Below are 18,769 nucleotides of genomic sequence, written 5' to 3' on the forward strand. Positions count from 1 at the left end.
TTCATGTAATTATCGTTTATTGGCATATATCTCGTAAGTCTTATTTTACATGGCAAAGTGCGAAGAACGTAATTTTATCAATTCCGAAATGTAAGCTTAGTTAGTCATAAGCCAAGTGTGACAACGTTTTGTCCTCCAGTGAATATTGAAGAATACCACCCATTTGTTAATATGTAATGATAGTTTGTTAGATTATTCACAGGATATGAATGGTTGATTATCTGCGTAAAGCATCATCGTAATCAACTTTGAAACTTCCAGTCTTTCCGACATTGGTCCAGTTGCCATTTGAATAGAAAATCCATCTACAAGCATTGGAGTACTACCATTCTCAATGGAAAAATGAAACTTGACGACCATTTAGGGGCTGGACTGGACGATAGTTATGATTTTCGCCATGATGCAGTTGAACACTTCTCAATACTTTCATCTGTCAATCAAGGAAGAGAAAAACTGTTTGATAATAAAGTTGAGAAATTGATTCTTTTGAAAACATACTTGAACTTCTGAGATCGGATATCCATGAATCGCCAACATCCACGTAACTGCTTCATTGCATCCAGGAGTCGTCAAAGATCCTTGGTAACTTGCTATGACATCGGTAGTGTTGACTACGTCAAACTTCGATATTGGGAATGGAACTATGTCTGCGTCTTTGCCTTCTTCCGAGAGTATCGAGGCGATATTTACGATGTCATTAACGGCACATGAACATTTGTCCTGTATATTGTTGATCTGGAATTACACTACTATTAAAAATTGTGCTGCATTTCACACCGACGAAGAGGCAATCATACAAAGAATTTTTGTTGTATGTTAGGAATCATGGAATAGGAGACTTAACAAGCAAGAGTGATATAGTACAAGTGGGAAATGGTTTTTGGCTTCATATAGCATAGTTGTTTTTGCTAATAAATTCACAATACGCTGCAGAATTTGGTGCATCATATCGTACTATCATATATCATTTGTGTATCATTGTTTTGTTCAATTAAGTTATATGTTAACTTTAATGAACAGTTTTAGATTTCTCTGATTACTTTTTTTCTGTATGAATTTCCAGGAATGGAGGATTTTTTTTCTCCATTCCCGACAATAGTAATCGTAAGTTTTACATCATAGAACGATCCAACTACTGCGAGTCCATCAGGTTGTTCAACGGCTGCTGAGAATGAACCGTAATCGAGTTTCCAGTGTACCATGTGGGCCTCAAGGACGAACCTTTAATGGTTCCAATACAGAATTTGGATTAGAAAGTATACCATAATGAAATGTAAACAGTAACGGAACAGTGTTAATAAGTATCTTACTTTTTTCCATTGACCGTGTGTTCGCTTCCAACATTGTTATCCGCCCCCCAATGAAAGTGGGATTCTTGGAGAACGTATCGACTACTGAGAGGTCCACCAGATAAATAGGGTCTTCTAGATTCATCCGCCCACTTGGGAATGATTTTGACTAAAAACATATCATGAGATGGGTTCATTTTTGGTCTGAGTAGTTTAAAGATTGAATCTTGTGATAGTACTGTGTATGTAATAGATGTAAAGATTTACTTGTGTGTCCGTTATTAGCCCCGGTCATAATATCGGGTGTGTTTTCATACCCATTCCACTTGAGCGATATTATATCCTGCATTAATACGTCGTTTTCATTGTAATCAATGTTAATTGGTGATTGTGATTTACCATCACAGCTTGGATTTTCATTCCTCCATTCCTCAGGGCGTTCATATGAAAAACCTATAATGTTGGTTATTGAATTAAATGTACGATGAACAAACCTGCCTCGCGATAGGCGCTAAAAACGACTGAAGTATCTCGTAGGTTTTAGAAAATTGTACTCCTGAAACATTCTAGATTGAATCAATAGACAGAAAATACAATGCGGAGTTTCCGCAATTACTATGTGCATTTTACACATAAGCTCCGCCACCCTATAATCCTGTGTATGAAGTTCGATGAATTATGCGCAAAACATGCATAAAGTTAACAGCATTGATACACACTTTATGGGGTCAATATGGTTATGCGGGCAAAATTAATTTTTTCACATCTAGTACTCAACACTATCTTTAAAATTGTATGGTGATTAAAATTGTTTGATCCACCCTGACAATTCGAATATCTCCGAAGGTACTATGTACTATTTTGCTGTATAAATCATGGGTCCTTAACTACACTATTCTTGTGGTCCTTTCTTATTACATCCATTAGCTGAATAATTTCTAATGAATATAAGATGTTCCTTCATTAACTCTATCGTACCTTCTTACGACAATAAAATAAAAATTCGTGTAAGTACACCTTCATTATGAAGATATTAACTTCTCTCACTGAGGTGACTAAGTTCTCAAAGGAATCGTCAGCTATTGGTGAAGAATTCAATCCTCACCAACTCTTGACGATGGGCCTTTAGTGTTGGAGTACCATTAACCACCGAACTATTTGAAATTATTATTTGCTTTCAGAGTTTAATGATATTTATATTTCACTGATTGCCTAAATTTGCCCACTTATGCGTAAGCTTATTTTCCAATTTAAATTTTATTATGCGCAAGCTCTGCATAGTGGTTACGAAAAATCCGCATAGTGTTTTTCGTGTGAACAATGCTGGAATCCTTAGAGACTTCACCAGATAATTTTAATTTATTGACTATTTTTGCCGTTCCAGTCTGATCAATTACAGTGTTCTGTTTGGTTTGATGCCATAACCAGTATCCAATTGATAATTCCACCCTAGCTCTGCAATTTTTTTCGACCATACAAATGGCTGTCAAAAATATAATAGAAAGTAAAAAAATCTTAATGACAAACGCGTTTTTAGCCTCAATGTTCTCCTATGTTTTCAGTGTATGTTATCGGTATACTATCGATCAGGATAAGTTCTCTTTACTACAATACTTTGCCCTGCTCGCTCATGATTTTCGATCTGTAATTTCCCGGGAAAAAAAATTTGAGTCTTTTTGGGGTCTGGAAGATTCGCGTCTGCATCTATGAGAGAGTATGGATCAGCGCCAGTAGCCATATTTTTGAGAGACTCCGCGTGAGAGACGCGGCAAGACTGTCGAGAGACTGCTACAGAGCAGCTCTCGGCGAGAGACCCCGCGTACCTTACATATATCAATAATTAATTAATCACTAATAACTCCTTCAATTGTATTGTTAAAAAATAATTGAATATATTAATGTAGTTAATTCATTAATTCAACAATTATGAAAAAAAAAAAGAAATCGGTTCAGCGGTTCTCCAGATGTACCCTCCCGGTCGGTCCGCCGTGTTCCCTTTCGTTCACCCATCCTTTTACTAACCCAATTTGCTACTGCTTAGCTTCAGTGATTGCAGATTACCCCGGTATTAGCTGCTTATGACAGGATGTATTTTTTCCCGCTTGCCATGATAGGAAAGCTGAACAGTGGGGTAATGTGGGATAATGGAGGGGGGGGGGCATGATAAGAGAAATTGGAATGAAAGAGACAATGGGGCAAAAATGGGATACTTGGGTGGAGTGGACCAAGTCGATAACGGGGTAAAATGGGAAAGCAGGGGTGTCATTTACCCGTGGGGTAAAACGGGAAAGCAGGCTAGTTAGAGTGGGGCAAAGTGGAATAGACGGGCAAACCCGGGATGAAAAAATGAGAGTCTTTGAGAGTCTCAGAGACTTGCATCTGCGTCTCTCAAAGAGTATTGCTCAGCGCCAGTATACATACTTTTGGGAGACTCTTCGCAAGAGACTGTGCGATACTATTGTATTGGCCGACCAAAACCAAGCGTCTATGGGCGGGAGACTCTGGGTCTCTCACCGGTTCCAATAATTAATTAATCATTAATAACTCTCCCAATTATATTGGTGGAGTATAATTAAGTACATCAATGTACGTCATCCGTCAATCTAATCATGATAGTAAAAAAAAAAAAAGAATTCGACCTAACGGTCCCCCATGTTACCCAGCGGTCGCCCATCCAGTTACTATCCCGGCTCGATGCTGCTTAACTTCGATGATCGCTGAATGTCCGGGAGTCCTCTAGGCCGTGCTGTTCCTTCTGACACTGATAATAGTTTTTGGGCTTATATAGGCGATTCATGGAATAGGTATGATAGTGCTATGTGTAGTCGGGTAATGTAGCCTGGTGAATGGAAGAGAAAATAAATAAACAATGAGGTTAAATAGGATATCAGTGTAAATTTAACGGTGGGGTAAAATGGGATATCGGGGTAAATTGAGCAGAGGTAAGTGGGGTAAAATCGTCCCGGGATAAAAATTTTTAGTCTATTGGATCTCTCCAAGACTGAAAGACTAAAATCAGTCTGCCTGGGTCTTCCGTAATCGGTTTCGCGTCTCGGAGAGTCTTTGGTGAGAGACTCGAGTCTATCTAAATCTTCGCCAACACGGTAGAGACTAGAGTCTCTCATTGAAAGATAGGGATTTAGAATTTTCGGGACTGATAATCAGGATCTCGCTAAAATTAATTATTGATTCATTAATTGTTAATTAAATAGACACTGGAGCAAGTATAATATAGTACAAAGGATGGGTGGGGGGGAGGGGGGATAATAAAATGGACGACGGAGCAAGATAAGATAATCTGGTGATCGCGGGGGATGGACGAATTATATCGTGGGGTAAAATGGGATGAGTGGTGAACTAAATGACAGGCTAATTAGCTAGTGGGGTAAAACGGGAAGGTGAGGTAGCCTGGAACATGAGTGAATTTGGGCCGGGGGGCGGGGTGAAATAGGACAACAAAGTGAATTGGTCGGCGCACTAACCCTGCCTATGGGGTAAAATGGGATAGCGGGATAAGATGGAATAACGGGTTGAGGCGGATCCGCTTTAAACCCTTATTCTGTCTTACTCCTTTATCCCATTATCAATTCACCTTGTTGTCCTATTTCGTCGCCGGTCAAATTTGACTATCGTCCAATTTGCCAGGCTGTTTCATTGTACCCCACCGTCCCGTTTTACCCCACCCTCATATTAGCCAGACTCACCCATTTTACCCCGCTATCGATTTTACCCGATCATCCCCCTAAACACCCGTATTTAATTTACCTGCCGCCCAATTTACCCCTCCGGCTAATTAGCCTGTCATTTAGTTCACCCCATTTTACCCCACAATCTGAGCAGTGAATAGCATTCTCGTCCTGTTTACTCGGAAATTCAATTCTACACTCGACCATTTAATTTCATTCCATCATTCAATTTACCCAACCATAAATAAAAAAATTAGAAAAGTAAATTGAAAAAGTACAAAAATTGAAAAATTAAATTAATTCGCTTTCGGATTCAACCCCTACTCCAAGTCACCCCGTTATCCCATTTTACCCCACTGTCGGAGTGGGGTAAAATGGGATAACGTCTCCCACACTCACCGTTCCGGCTTACTTTATGGGTTCATTTAACCGCTATCCCATTTTGCCCCACTCTAACTAACCTGCTTTCCCGTTTTACCCCACGAGTAAATGGCACAACTGCTTTCCATTTTACCCCGCTGTCCAGTTGGTTCACTCCACCCCAGTATCCCATTTTGCCCCATTTAATTCCAGTTTTCCTTATCATGCGCCCCCTCCGTTATCCCATATTATCCCACTGTTCACCTTCGTCAATGCTTCCCCTATCTCCTCCCTCTCAATAATTGCGCATATCAAGCGAAAAAAAAAATTGACTCGCCACAACCAGCTGTATAGCGCAGAAGATACCGGGGTAACCTGCGATCACTGAAGCTAAGCAGTAGCGAGTTGGGTTAGTAAAAGGATGGGTGACCGAAAGGGAACACGGCGGATCGACCGGGAGGGAACATCTGGAGAACCGCTGAACCGATTTCTTTTTTTTTTGGTTTATAATTGTTCAATTTGTGAATTAACTACATTAATATTTTCAATTATTTTCCAATAATGAAATTGAAGGAGTTATTAGTGATTAATTAATTATTGAGATACGTAAGAGACGCGGAGCCTCTCGCCGAGAGACGCTCGGTAGCAGTCTCTCGGCAGTCTTGCTGCGTCTCCCACGCAGAGTCTCTCAAAAGTATGGCTACTGGCGCTGAGCTATACTCTCTCATAGACGCAGACGCGAGTCTTGCAGACCCCAAAAAGACTCAAATTTTTCATCCCGGGGTATATCGGGGTAGTTTGGACGGTAGGATCGGATGAATTATCAGATAAGTTAGCAGTGGGGGGAAAATGGTATACCGGGGGAAAATGGGCAGTGGGGTACAACGGTATATCGGGGTAAATTGGTCAGTGAGGTCAATTGGGCAGTGGGATAAAATGGTATATATCGGGGTAATTTAAACAGTGACAAAGATCAGGGTTTCAGGGTGGTTTAAACAGTGACAAAAAACGGGATTTCGGGGTAAGTTAACAGTGGGGTAAAACGCTATATCAGGGTAAATCGGGCAGTAGGGCAAAGTGGACAGGGTAGTTTGCACAATAGAGCAAAACGGTATACCGGAGTAAATTGGGCAGTGAGGTAATACGGCCAATTACACAGTAGACAAACGGATAGTGCAGTAAAATGCACACAGAAAACGTTGTGCCGATTATCTGCAATCTTATGCAGGTTTTACACATAAGCTCCGCGAACCTCCCACTATGTGTAAAGTCTGCATAGTTATGCATGAAATATGCATAAAGTATGCATGAAATCTGCTAGTAACTAATTGCAGATTATCTGCACTATTTATGTACGTACCGCCCATAAGAGTTCCGCAGAAAAAAAAAGCCAGTACTCACCGAAACTTTAAAGAATTGCAACTTTAACAATTCGGAATTTCATAGAGAAAGCAAGGAAAAATTGTAAATTCTAAATCAATAATTTAAGGGGATAATGGGACAAAATAGAACAGTACAGGAAAGTGAAAGAGCGCTGTTTATTGTATTAGTTTCGACTCTTCATCACGCTGTGGGTAGCTAAGGTTTCAGTTTGTCTCAGCCTCCCCTATAAAAGGTAAATAAGTTGAAGAAAATAAGTACGCACGAAAAAATTTAGTAGAAAATCCGCGCAAATTTGCAGCTCTTTTGAATTATTAAATAGAAAATATTCTATTGATGCAGTTCCACATAAAAACGCAAGGTCAAAAAAGTCAATTACGGGGATTTTTTCGCCAATTTTTTTCTCCTGAGTGGTATGAGAGTTATTTCTCAGGTTGCATTTTAATTGTTTAAATAAGAATATTGCTGAAACTTGAAAAAGTAAGAATTCATTTTCTTCGAATCAAAGTGTTGAAAATTACTCCTAAAGTGTCCGTGGAATTTAGATTTTTCCCAAACAGTATAATAGCGAATGATTACAAGGGTCAAACGATGCACACAGAAAACACTATGCAGATAATCCGCACAGTTATGCGGGTTTTGCACATAAGCTCCGCGAATCAACACTATGGGCGGAATTCGCATAGTTATGCATGAGATACGCATAAAATATGCGGATAATCTGCCGATGAACTATGCGGATACTCTGCACTAATTATGCGTATATCGCCCATAAGAGTCCCACGGAAAAGGATAACTGGTGATCACTGAAAATTCGAGGAANAGAATTGCAACTTTAACAATTCGGAATTTCATAGAGAAAGCAAGGAAAAATTGTAAATTCTAAATCAATAATTTAAGGGGATAATGGGACAAAATNTACGTACCGCCCATAAGAGTTCCGCAGAAAAAAAAAGCCAGTACTCACCGAAACTTTAAAGAATTGCAACTTTAACAATTCGGAATTTCATAGAGAAAGCAAGGAAAAATTGTAAATTCTAAATCAATAATTTAAGGGGATAATGGGACAAAATAGAACAGTACAGGAAAGTGAAAGAGCGCTGTTTATTGTATTAGTTTCGACTCTTCATCACGCTGTGGGTAGCTAAGGTTTCAGTTTGTCTCAGCCTCCCCTATAAAAGGTAAATAAGTTGAAGAAAATAAGTACGCACGAAAAAATTTAGTAGAAAATCCGCGCAAATTTGCAGCTCTTTTGAATTATTAAATAGAAAATATTCTATTGATGCAGTTCCACATAAAAACGCAAGGTCAAAAAAGTCAATTACGGGGATTTTTTCGCCAATTTTTTTCTCCTGAGTGGTATGAGAGTTATTTCTCAGGTTGCATTTTAATTGTTTAAATAAGAATATTGCTGAAACTTGAAAAAGTAAGAATTCATTTTCTTCGAATCAAAGTGTTGAAAATTACTCCTAAAGTGTCCGTGGAATTTAGATTTTTCCCAAACAGTATAATAGCGAATGATTACAAGGGTCAAACGATGCACACAGAAAACACTATGCAGATAATCCGCACAGTTATGCGGGTTTTGCACATAAGCTCCGCGAATCAACACTATGGGCGGAATTCGCATAGTTATGCATGAAATACGCATAAAATATGCGGATAATCTGCCGATGAACTATGCGGATACTCTGCACTAATTATGCGTATATCGCCCATAAGAGTCCCACGGAAAAGGATAACTGGTGATCACTGAAAATTCGAGGAATTTGGCATTGAAAATTTAAAATTCGATAGAGAAAGTGAGGAAAAAATGTCAATTCCAATTCAATAATTCTAAGGGGCAAAATGGAACAGTTGGGCAAAGGGGAACAGCTGTGTTTTTTGCATTGTTTTTTCTACTTTTTCCATCGCGTTGTGGATAACTGAGGTACGATACTACTTTGCCTCAGCCTCCCCTATCACGCACGAAAAAATTTAATAGAAAATCCTAGCGAATTCGCTAGAAAATGCTATTGGATTCCTATTGAATTTTCTATAAGTTTTTTGCCGTTTCTATTGACATGTTTAATAGAAAATATTATATAGAAAAAGTCAATAGAATTTAATCTTTCTATAAAACTTATTCTATTTAGATATTTTCTATAAAATGTTCTCGGATCAAATTTTATAATTTTATTTCATTCTGTTTTTATTTGCTTCCCTTCAAGAAAATCAAATAAAAAAAAATTTTTATAGAATATTTCCTATGGAACATGTCAATAGAAACGGCAAAAAACTTATAGAAAATGCAATAGAAACCCGATAGAATTTTCTAATGAATTCGTTAGGATTTTTTAATGAATTTTTTCATACGTGCTTAAAAGTGATGGAATCAGGAGTTAATCAAAAATACTTATCAATTTTCAATCGAGCTCATGCGATAACGCGGATTGCAATCTTATTTAGCGAGAACACTGAAAGAAAAAACCACTTTCGACAAGGGAGATTTACTTGACACAAGAAAATATCCTCTTGTCGATTCAAAAAAACATGAAATCTCCTGATGAATAATTTTTTTCTCACACTCAGAGGAAAACATCTTTCAACAGGATGAGATTCTCTCGTTCAAAAGTAGTTATTTCTCTCAGTGAATAGCATGAATTTAATCAATGATAAAATATCACGGCGGATCATCAAATGATCCTCTATAGAAAAATCCCTCAGATGGCTGCATCTTTGATACAGCCTTAAGTTTGCGTGGATACGTGCAGCATGGTCTTCCCTTGCCTTCAACGAACAATAAACGTTCAACGTGTTTTGCTTACAATGAAATAGTCATATACAAACACCCTTGATTCTGAGACGGATTCATAATTTTTTTAAATTCAAAATTTATTCGAAATAAATCCTTAGAATTCCAAATTCTGAATTCGTAGGCCATTTACCGGGATTTAATGCCAAGGACTAAATTAGGTAATTTATGAGGTATAAAACGGACATGCCCTCATCTCTTTGAGGCAACAGGGGCGGGGAGGGGGTGGCGGAGGGGGGTTGCTATTTCTCGAATTCTGTAAATTTTCAGATTGCATACCGTCTGCCAAAACCCTTGTCCTCACTAAAGGTCAGTCGAGGAAGACCTCCCGAACATCAAAGATCGCAGTGTTAATATTCTGTTTTCATATTGTCGAAACAGCACGTGTAGAAAAATGCCGGAAACAAGAAAAGATTTAGAAATTCCGCTAATCGGTAGAATGAGATCGGAAATAGTTGGTAAACAGTTACCTTCGAATAAACAAGTACTGGAGTGTTATTTTCATTACACTCGGCACTGTAACTTTACAGCTCGTGAGGCTGCAACTCGTGTTGTGCGAAAATGTGTTGTGTTTTGGGAATACACGGGCATTCTAATGATCGAAGAGTGTCATGCGATTACCAACATCAAGAAATTGGTGGAGGATTACAAGAAACTGCTCAAATATAGTCCTGAGAAAAAGAAATCCGTAGTATATCAATCAAAGGAGATTGATTTCAAATGTATGCTGGAAGACTTATTTGACATTGCTCACAAAATAAACGTGAATCTTATGAAAAATGGACCGATAATCGAACTTCTGAATGTACATCGAGAAAAAGTACGGAAAGGTTTGTTAGATATGATTATCGATACAGGAGTCCATATGAATTGGGATAGAACTACTGACCACAAAGAAAGCGAAACGACCGAATTCATAGAACCAGGTAAGAAAGACAGTGAGCTTTTCCAATTTCATCAAATGATCGTAGCTAGTTAATCAAGGGCAATTCCGTGACCACTGATGATTGGGTGATTTTTTTTTGCATTCAATTACAAATATTTCAACTCCGTGCCCTACAAAAATAGTCCATGTCTTCTTTCTATATGGGCAATTCTACCAAATATCGAACTGGGATTTGGTCTCAAAATTGTTGATTGTCATTTTTTAATTTCTTTCTATTCAATCAAAGAAATTTATTCGAGGAATCTATTCGAAATGAAAGTATTCATGAAGTTTGAGCCCTTTATCTCGTCCTGCGACTGAGATATGATTTTTTTTTCATTTTGTAAAAGTGAAATTTTTTAATTCTTCGGTTTTATTTGAAGCGTAGCAAATAAAAATTTGAACAAGTTCTATTATGTTCTTCCACCGAAAAAAGTCTGAAATTTGCAAAAAGAAAATTATCTTTTCGTTTTTCGGTGATTTATTGAGTGAAAAAACGTGATTTTAACGCGATTTACCAAAAAAAACGTTATAAATTCCGATTTGACCAGGTTACCCAACTTTTTTTTTCAATTTTCTTTCTTCATCTTTGAACACATAAAAATACCAATAAAAATCCCGCTGATCCACCCTGCGCTTCCAAAGATTAGTCAAGATGTCGAATAAAAACTAACATTATTGTGCCGTTAATGTTATTTTTTATTCGATATCTCGAACCATTTTTGGGAGCGCAAAGTGGATTAGCGGAATTTACATTGGTATTTCCATAATATCGAAGTTGAAAGAAGAAAATTGGATAAAAATCTTGGGTAACCTGGTCAAATTGCAATTTGTAACGTTTTTTGGGGTAAATCGCGTTAAAATCGCGTTTTGTCACTGGGTAAATCGCGGAAAAACCAAAAGATAACTTTCTTTTTGAAAATTTCAGACTTTTTTGATCGAAAACCAATCGAGAATTTTTCTCAAGTTTTTATTCCCCACGTTTCAAATCAAACCGAACAATTAAAAAATTTCATTTTTTCAAAATAAAAAAAAATTCATATCTCAGTCGCAGGACGAGATAAAGGGCTCAAACTTCATGAATACTTCCATTTCGATTGATAGAATGAAAAGAAATTAACAAATGACAATCGAAAATTTCGGGACCAAATTTCAGTTCGATATTTTGTGGAATTATCCCTATACAAAAATGCGTTGTTTGAATTTCGAGCCATTTTTCATGTTTTTGGAAGGGAAGAATCCGAATTCGTCGGTATTTTTTAGTGAACATTATGCTTACACGGATTATCGAGACTTTCAAATTAAACTTCAATTTTTCCGGGAGCTGTAGAAATTTTGTCTTTTGTTTTTTTTTTCGTATTTCAATTATTTATGAAGATATTTACAGTTGCCTCCTTTAGACCATCAGTGGACAGGGAGTTGCCTTTCGTAAAATTTTATGTTATATCGTTATAACACCTGTCTTCTGGTCTCATTATTTGTCGTTTTATATCAATTTCTAGTACAACCGAGTGGGATTGCGGCAAATTTTGGGAATTATCTTCTTGATGAAGAAGATGACATCAAAGAAGTTCTGAAACAAATTGACGACAATGAGGAGGTTGATAGTAACTTCGAGGTAGCATCAACATCAAGGCCAAAAAAGTTGAAAATCATGACTCCGGACATCACCGCGATTTTGGATCGAGCCAAAATTGGTGATTGGACGGTGGCACGTCTGTTAGCAGCTGCTCTTATGAAGTTTGGCATAACTTTGGACGACGTTCATTTGAGCCGTGAAACGGTACGTCGAAGCCGCCAAATGCATCGAAAGTCGCTCAGTGACACAATCAGAGAAAATATGAAGAACAGATCTTGTCACATTCTGACGGTTCATTGGGACGGCAAAAGAATGTCAGCGCCTGACAACAAATTCGAGACAATTGATCGACTTCTAATTCTCGTGTCTGGACATGATTTTCAGAAGCTACTCGGTGTGCCGATGATCAAAAGTGGAACTGGGCAAGGGCAGGCCCAGGCTATATACCATAGCTTGGAAGAATGGGGTATCCTGGACGAGGTCTGTTCTGTGGTCTTCGACACCACTTCTAGCAACACAGGAAATGAAAAAGGTGCCTGTATTCTGCTGGAAGAAAGACTTGGAAGGGACTGTACATGGCATGTCGACATCACGTCTTCGAACTTCTCTTGAAAGCGGTGTTCGAAGCTTCGATGGGTCCTACGTCAGGTCCTGACGTCTTGATTTTCAAACGCTTTCAAGAGCAGTGGAGCAACCTGGATAAAGAAACCTTTTCATCGGAAGTCGCTGATCTTACTGTGAAGGAAGCCTTGGAGGCTAACATAACAGACATTCTCGATTTTGCTGAAGCACAGTTGAAGGTTAGTCACAAGTCTCTGAGGAGATGAATTTGTTAAATTCACACTTTCGATGTCATTACTATCCCAGATATCAAGTTAAAGAATCACATGAAATACTTTTTGTTTGTCTACTGTGTAGGACAACAACATCGCCAAGGATTATCGAGAATTTTCGGAGCTGGTGGTGTTGGGTCTTGGAGGAAATCTGCCCAAAGGCAATCGATTTCGGGCATTGATTCCCATTCACCATGCCAGATGGATGGGGAAGGCAATCTATTCTTTAAAAAAAATTTTATTCCGGGATCAGTTTCGTTTAACGGCTGCAGAAAAATCAGGATTAATTGATGTGTTCATTTTCGTCGTCCTCGTGTATCACAAGGTTCGGTTCACAGCTTCAAATGCAGTAACAGCTCCCAATAATGATTTATCATTATTAAAAATCTTAGTGAAGAATGCAAATTTTGATAGGCATGGAAAAATTTACAGGGCTGCATTGAAGAAATTAGTGAATCACCTGTGGTACTTATCAGAGGAGTTGATAGCTCTCGCTTTTTTCGATGAGAACGTGAGCGCAGATTGCAAGAGAAACATGTGCCAGGCCATGAAATCTCGATCTGCTCTGACGGATGATCAGAAAAAACGAAAAGTGGAAATCAACGACTCAAAATTTATCGAACACTGTACTTTGGATGATTTTGTTACGAAAAATACCGTAAAATTTTTCGAAATTTTGAAAATTAATTCTGATTTTTTGAATAGCGATCCTATGACATGGGAGACGAGAGATGATTTTGTGACAGCTTCCAAAATTGTCAAATCTCTTCATGTCACAAACGATATTGCTGAGAGAAGTGTATCTCTTGTGAGCGAATACAATGATCTGCTTACAAGAGATGAAGCCAGCAAACAAAATTTGATATTAGTTGTTCAGAAATATCGAGAGTCATCATCCAATTACAGGAAAAAGGACTTGAAGTTTTCATTGGAGAATTTTTTAAATAATTCCAATGAGCCAATGAACGACCTCGAACCTCGAACGACTGATATTAAGTTGATTATTGTCAATATTAATAACTAAAGAATATATCGAATACGTATTGTATTTTATGTGATAATATCAATTTATTATGATTCAATTTTTCTCCAGCCTTGGGAAATTAACAATAGTGGTGAAATTTTTCGTATAGATTTGTATGGATATTGTACTTACAATTATACGAAATTTCAAAGAATCAATAGAATTATTTTATTTCATCATTCCTCCCTAATTGACCGATTTCAATCATTCAAGTTTCTCCGAGATTGTTATCAAACAGGGAATCTCACAATGCTAACGTCGCATTGAGGTTCGAAAAATAATTAATTTAAAAAATTGGAGATGAAAATGAGGTACGATGATTTATGGGGGGTGACTACAGGCAAACACTCATCCGGGAAAAGGTCTCGCCAGATGGCTGGCCTTCTCGGTTTCAGGTAATGGCCCGCAGTAAAAGTTGTCAGTGATCCGAACACTTGTCGCAGCCTAGAAATTTGTCAATGTTCTTTAGCATTTTTCTCTGATTCAACATGAAATGAACGATTCCTTCTATCCTCAGATAATAATCAGATAGTTGAAGAATCATTCTACCAAAGTTGAACGATATCAGAGCATTTTTAAAAGCATTTAAGGGCTCTCCAAAAGTCTCATTTTATGCGAAAATCGGACTTTGTAAATTAATAACTAATCATTAAAAAAATCCGAAAAAAAATTATCAGTTTCCTATTGTCGTTTAGATGAAATATCCAATTGAAATTGACAATGATTTGAATTGATTCTAATTTAAAGAGTGCAATTAAACTGGATCCACTTGCTCGCATGTATTTTGTAATAAGAAATTCAAACGCCCGTTGCTGCTAGAAGAAATTGTTTTAAAAATTTGAAAAATTTCATTGTGCTTTGTGATGTCATGAACCATCGTTTGCAATTATGTGACAAGTGAAAATTTAAAGTAGGTCATATGAGCATGTCTAATGCTCATGGTTCTTGAAGACATCGTAGTGAGAATAATGATGCCGCGAGAGACTTTACGAGACAACATTTTGGAGAGATGGTCTCAATGAATGTGGAAATCATATATTTATCAAATCAAATATTCATTTCGATTGAATTCAAATATAACTAAGGAGAGTGGGAAATTATGGATTGATATTTGGAGTGAGGGGGGGACGACAATTGCTCTATCCCACTGGAATTGTTTAACTTATATCAGTTCCGCTATGTTGTCTGCGTTGGCTCCATGCTTCTGTCTTTTGTACTTAGTCAACAGAGGAAACCCTTATTACTACACAAGAATTATCTTTATTAACTGCTTCGTGAAAATCCTTCCAAAGTGACCTGGAGATGCATTAAATATGGAAAAAACAAGCAATGCAGCTGCTTCATTTACACAACAATTTGTTGTTTGATGATAATTGTTTGAATATGTGATTAGAGTGTAAAAAAACTACATTGATTATATATCGTTCTGCTCATGAATTTCTTATAGTTTGATTATGAAGATAAATTAAAAATGAAGTACATGCAATGTAATAAAATAAAACTCAAATGTATATTATTATTCCGAGTTATTATTCCGAGTTACTCTTGTCTGAGTCATTTACGTTGGTGATATTTTTGTGTGTGAGATTTTCGTTTCTGTTATTCTCGTTTGTGTTATTTTTGTGTGTAATTTTTGTTTGTGTTGCGGAGATATGGAATCAATTAGATTTGTGAACTTGAGTAGTTTCATTCAAAAATGGATGAATCCAGTAATTCAACAACGAGAATTTCATTAATGTGAGAACCCGAATGTCTTCCATCCAAGAACCTAGATTTGCCTGCACAAATTTTAAAGAAAATTTTCTGTACACTTTTTAATTTTTTTTATCAAATCATAGTTCCAGTGAAATTTCTAGGAGTTTTTCACTGAACATACGTTTTTTTAAAAAAATGAGTGGAAACTTTCCAGTTTATTTCAATTGTTTCATGAAAATTTACAAAAATCAAGAAAATTTAAGTATGTATACTGTTAAATTTTTAATTAATTGAAAACACAGCGTAATTCGGTGCTGAAAGACAATGTTGCTCAATATTACTCATCCGAAACATAATATTAAATTATCCATAAAATTTAAATTTTCCGCTAGCAATGTAAGAAAAGCGAAACCTTGATTAACTGTCAAACTGCATAGTAACTTTTTTACCACTTTTTACTTCCACATTGATCCATTGGACCTACAATTTTCGTCAAATATCTGAGCTTCTCTTTCCGATGACATGGATGTTCATAGCGCATGATAGTGGATATATCTGTCACAGAAATGCATAGTTCTGCAATTTTGCGAAAACAGGTCATCAACTGAAATGTTTTTCGGCAGAGTTTTGATTATTTCGCTCTTTCATTAAGATATTAGAAGTGATCAAATTGTATTTGATGGATGAAGAGTTAGTACTAGGCATTGAATCTGAGAGTTCATAAATTTTTTTGAAATAGATGGTTATTTTGCAGTAGCAATAATATATTTGAAAATGTATTCAGACCGGGTTCGTTTGACCCAGTGTGCGGTTTGAGGGTTATTTGCAGTTCTACTAGATTTGACTAAAAAATTTCCCTTTACGCACCAATGATGAAAAAATTTAAATTTGTTTTGCTTATTTTTCTACATTAAAACTGAAGCAGTAAACTCATCAGCACAGCAGATGGAGGCGACAGCGATTTCAGAAATTTCAGTGCGGTCTTCCCTTGAGACTTACAAGAGATACTATGATTTCCCGGAGACTCAGATAGTTCAAATGCTACCGATTACATGCTTATAATCGTAATTATATACATACCTTGTGCAACGGGTATCCCACAGATTAAAAGGACTAAACCAATTTCCGATAATAGACCCATGTTCTTAATGGAACTGAGAATAGAATGGGTGTTTGAACGAGTTATGCAGGGTTACTGATGTTTTCCGTTCGGATTTTTTAAATAGCAAATGAACGAGTTGTGACATGCAAGTGAATTTATACTCCGACGAGAATCAGTGAGTTTCATGGAACCATGTTATTATTGTAACAATACTCTAGTTCATAAACAATTTGGACTGCACGATATCCACGCCTATCACATGGAGTCAACAAGGACATTGATGATTGGAAATAATAGTGTTTTCGTTCCTAATGTGGTCTTGAACGATGATATATTTACAAAAAAAGTGTTTGTCACAGTGAAAAGTCGTGGGAAAGAGTTGTAGAGATACTCAAGTGGATATTTTGGACAGGTCCAAGTCAAGACTGGATCAGGTCAAGCATGAGGATTGATCAGAAAATGATATGATAACTGAATCAAGTCCTGATCAGTCATGTAACGCGGTTTTTAATCAACACTTGATCAGGGATAATGATTATGGAATTAATCAGGCTAAATGCATTCAAACCGGATGACCGGTCCACCGGAATTAATAATAATTACTAATTTTAATTAATTCAAAACAACAGATAATTCAATTTTTTCACAGTAGATCGCCTTTCTTAATGAATCCCTACCGTAGTTATTATTATTCAGTGACTCTCTTTTGCCTATACGATCGGTATCGGGATATTTGTTAACTTCGAAATTATTCATGATCTCACAGATTTGCGTGTGTATTCTGGGAGAGAAAATTTGTTCAGTTGAAATTTTATCCATTTCATTAATGAATAATAATTTCAATAGTCATATAACACTAATGAACAGATAGTTTGATGAATTTTTCTTACTCAAAATAATTTGCTTGTAAGTCTAATAATTCTACTATATATATTTCTGGTACCATCCCTCCCTACACCCGTATATGTAATTAAAGCTCTTCAATAAATAAATTGAGAATTAATATCAACAATTCGATTCTCGGAAAACGTTTGCTCAAATTAAGATCAGGTGGGCCGCATCCGAGCCTTATCAATTTTTCTTCAATTGACCCCGTTCAAATAAAAATTGAGTGCATCAAATCCAAACCGGATTAAATTGGGTTTAGGCAGCCTAATTTCAGACTGAGATCGGATCTACCTGATCAAAACTATACCTGAGCCCGCCTCCAGATTTTGGGATCCGACCCACTGGATCAAAACTTGGTTGGTTCTCATCAGAAATCACTTGATCAGTCAAAACTTACAAAAACAGAATCAAAATATGAGCGTCCTTCAGATTCATCTGAAACAACTTCCACTCGGGTACTCATCAGCATAATTCCCAAAAAATTTTCTTCGAAATTATGTATCAAAACACTCACATGAAATTACAGTAAATTTTGGAAAAAAATGAATAAATATTATTGGGCCTAGTGTATCAAATTTATTGCCGTATTCTGCAGACATATATATTGAGAAGATAATAGTACGTTGTGAATCAAGGAAGAAGAGTTCAGGATTCGCGTCCGAATTGCACAGACCCTTTTCCCAGACATTGGTGCAAAGTAAAGTCCGTATTTTCCTTCTTGAGGAGTAGAAGCAAAGTACAAACTTCGTTTGCAAGTGTTCAGAAATAATATATTGCTAACCTAAGGATGTAAAATAAAAGAATCATATTCTCGCCTTCGGGTCGAATAGCCATTTTACCCCTGAGTAGAGCACCTTGATTTTACTTCTATCGGGCTTGTACCTAACGCATTGAGGAATTTAATATACTCAATTTCAGGACAAGAAATATTCTATATTGAATACAAATTGTGAAAAATATAGAAAATATTGTGTAAATATATATAAATATATATTGTTCTCATATTCCTTTCGTAGTTTCAAATCAGCCCCTATCTTGACAATTCCATTCGTTTACCATTTTGATGAAAGTCAGCTCTCTCAGTTTGAAAAATAATAAGTAAGCCTCTGAAGAATCGCTAAATGATGTCTTAGACTTGAAAGTCACCTCTTACTCTATGAACTTGTTTTTTAAATATATTTTTGTATCTTTGTATACCTCTGCACCCCCCCCCC

At 36.8% G+C, this 18,769-nt stretch overlaps 1 protein-coding gene across 1 annotated transcript; it reads right to left on the reverse strand.

Annotated features, from left to right (window-relative positions):
• LOC107048346 (carbonic anhydrase 2) lies at positions 1-16,772 on the reverse strand. Its single transcript, XM_015271489.2, has 6 exons — positions 16,646-16,772; positions 1,557-1,742; positions 1,311-1,458; positions 1,116-1,221; positions 499-735; positions 1-430 (listed from the first exon to the last, which is right to left on the reverse strand). The coding sequence occupies exons 1-6, from the start codon at positions 16,704-16,706 to the stop codon at positions 332-334; spliced, it is 837 nt and encodes a 278-aa protein (XP_015126975.1). The 5' UTR covers positions 16,707-16,772; the 3' UTR covers positions 1-331.
• Between the last annotated feature and the right edge of the window lie 1,997 nt (positions 16,773-18,769).

The sequence above is a fragment of the Diachasma alloeum genome, unplaced genomic scaffold (assembly GCF_001412515.2).
Source record: "Diachasma alloeum isolate Michigan unplaced genomic scaffold, Dall2.0 Dall_scaffold_00187, whole genome shotgun sequence".
Taxonomy (NCBI): domain Eukaryota; kingdom Metazoa; phylum Arthropoda; class Insecta; order Hymenoptera; family Braconidae; genus Diachasma; species Diachasma alloeum.

Excerpts from the sequence above, each read along its gene's own strand:
- LOC107048346 (XM_015271489.2), bottom strand. The coding sequence starts at position 16,706 with ATGGGTCTATTATCGGAAATTGGTTTAGTCCTTTTAATCTGTGGGATA. Across the intron at positions 1,743-16,645 it reads TGGGATACCCGTTGCACAAG|GTTTTTCATATGAACGCCCT; the intron begins GTATGTATATAA and ends CCAACATTATAG. Across the intron at positions 431-498 it reads ATCCGATCTCAGAAGTTCAA|ATGAAAGTATTGAGAAGTGT; the intron begins GTATGTTTTCAA and ends CTTGATTGACAG.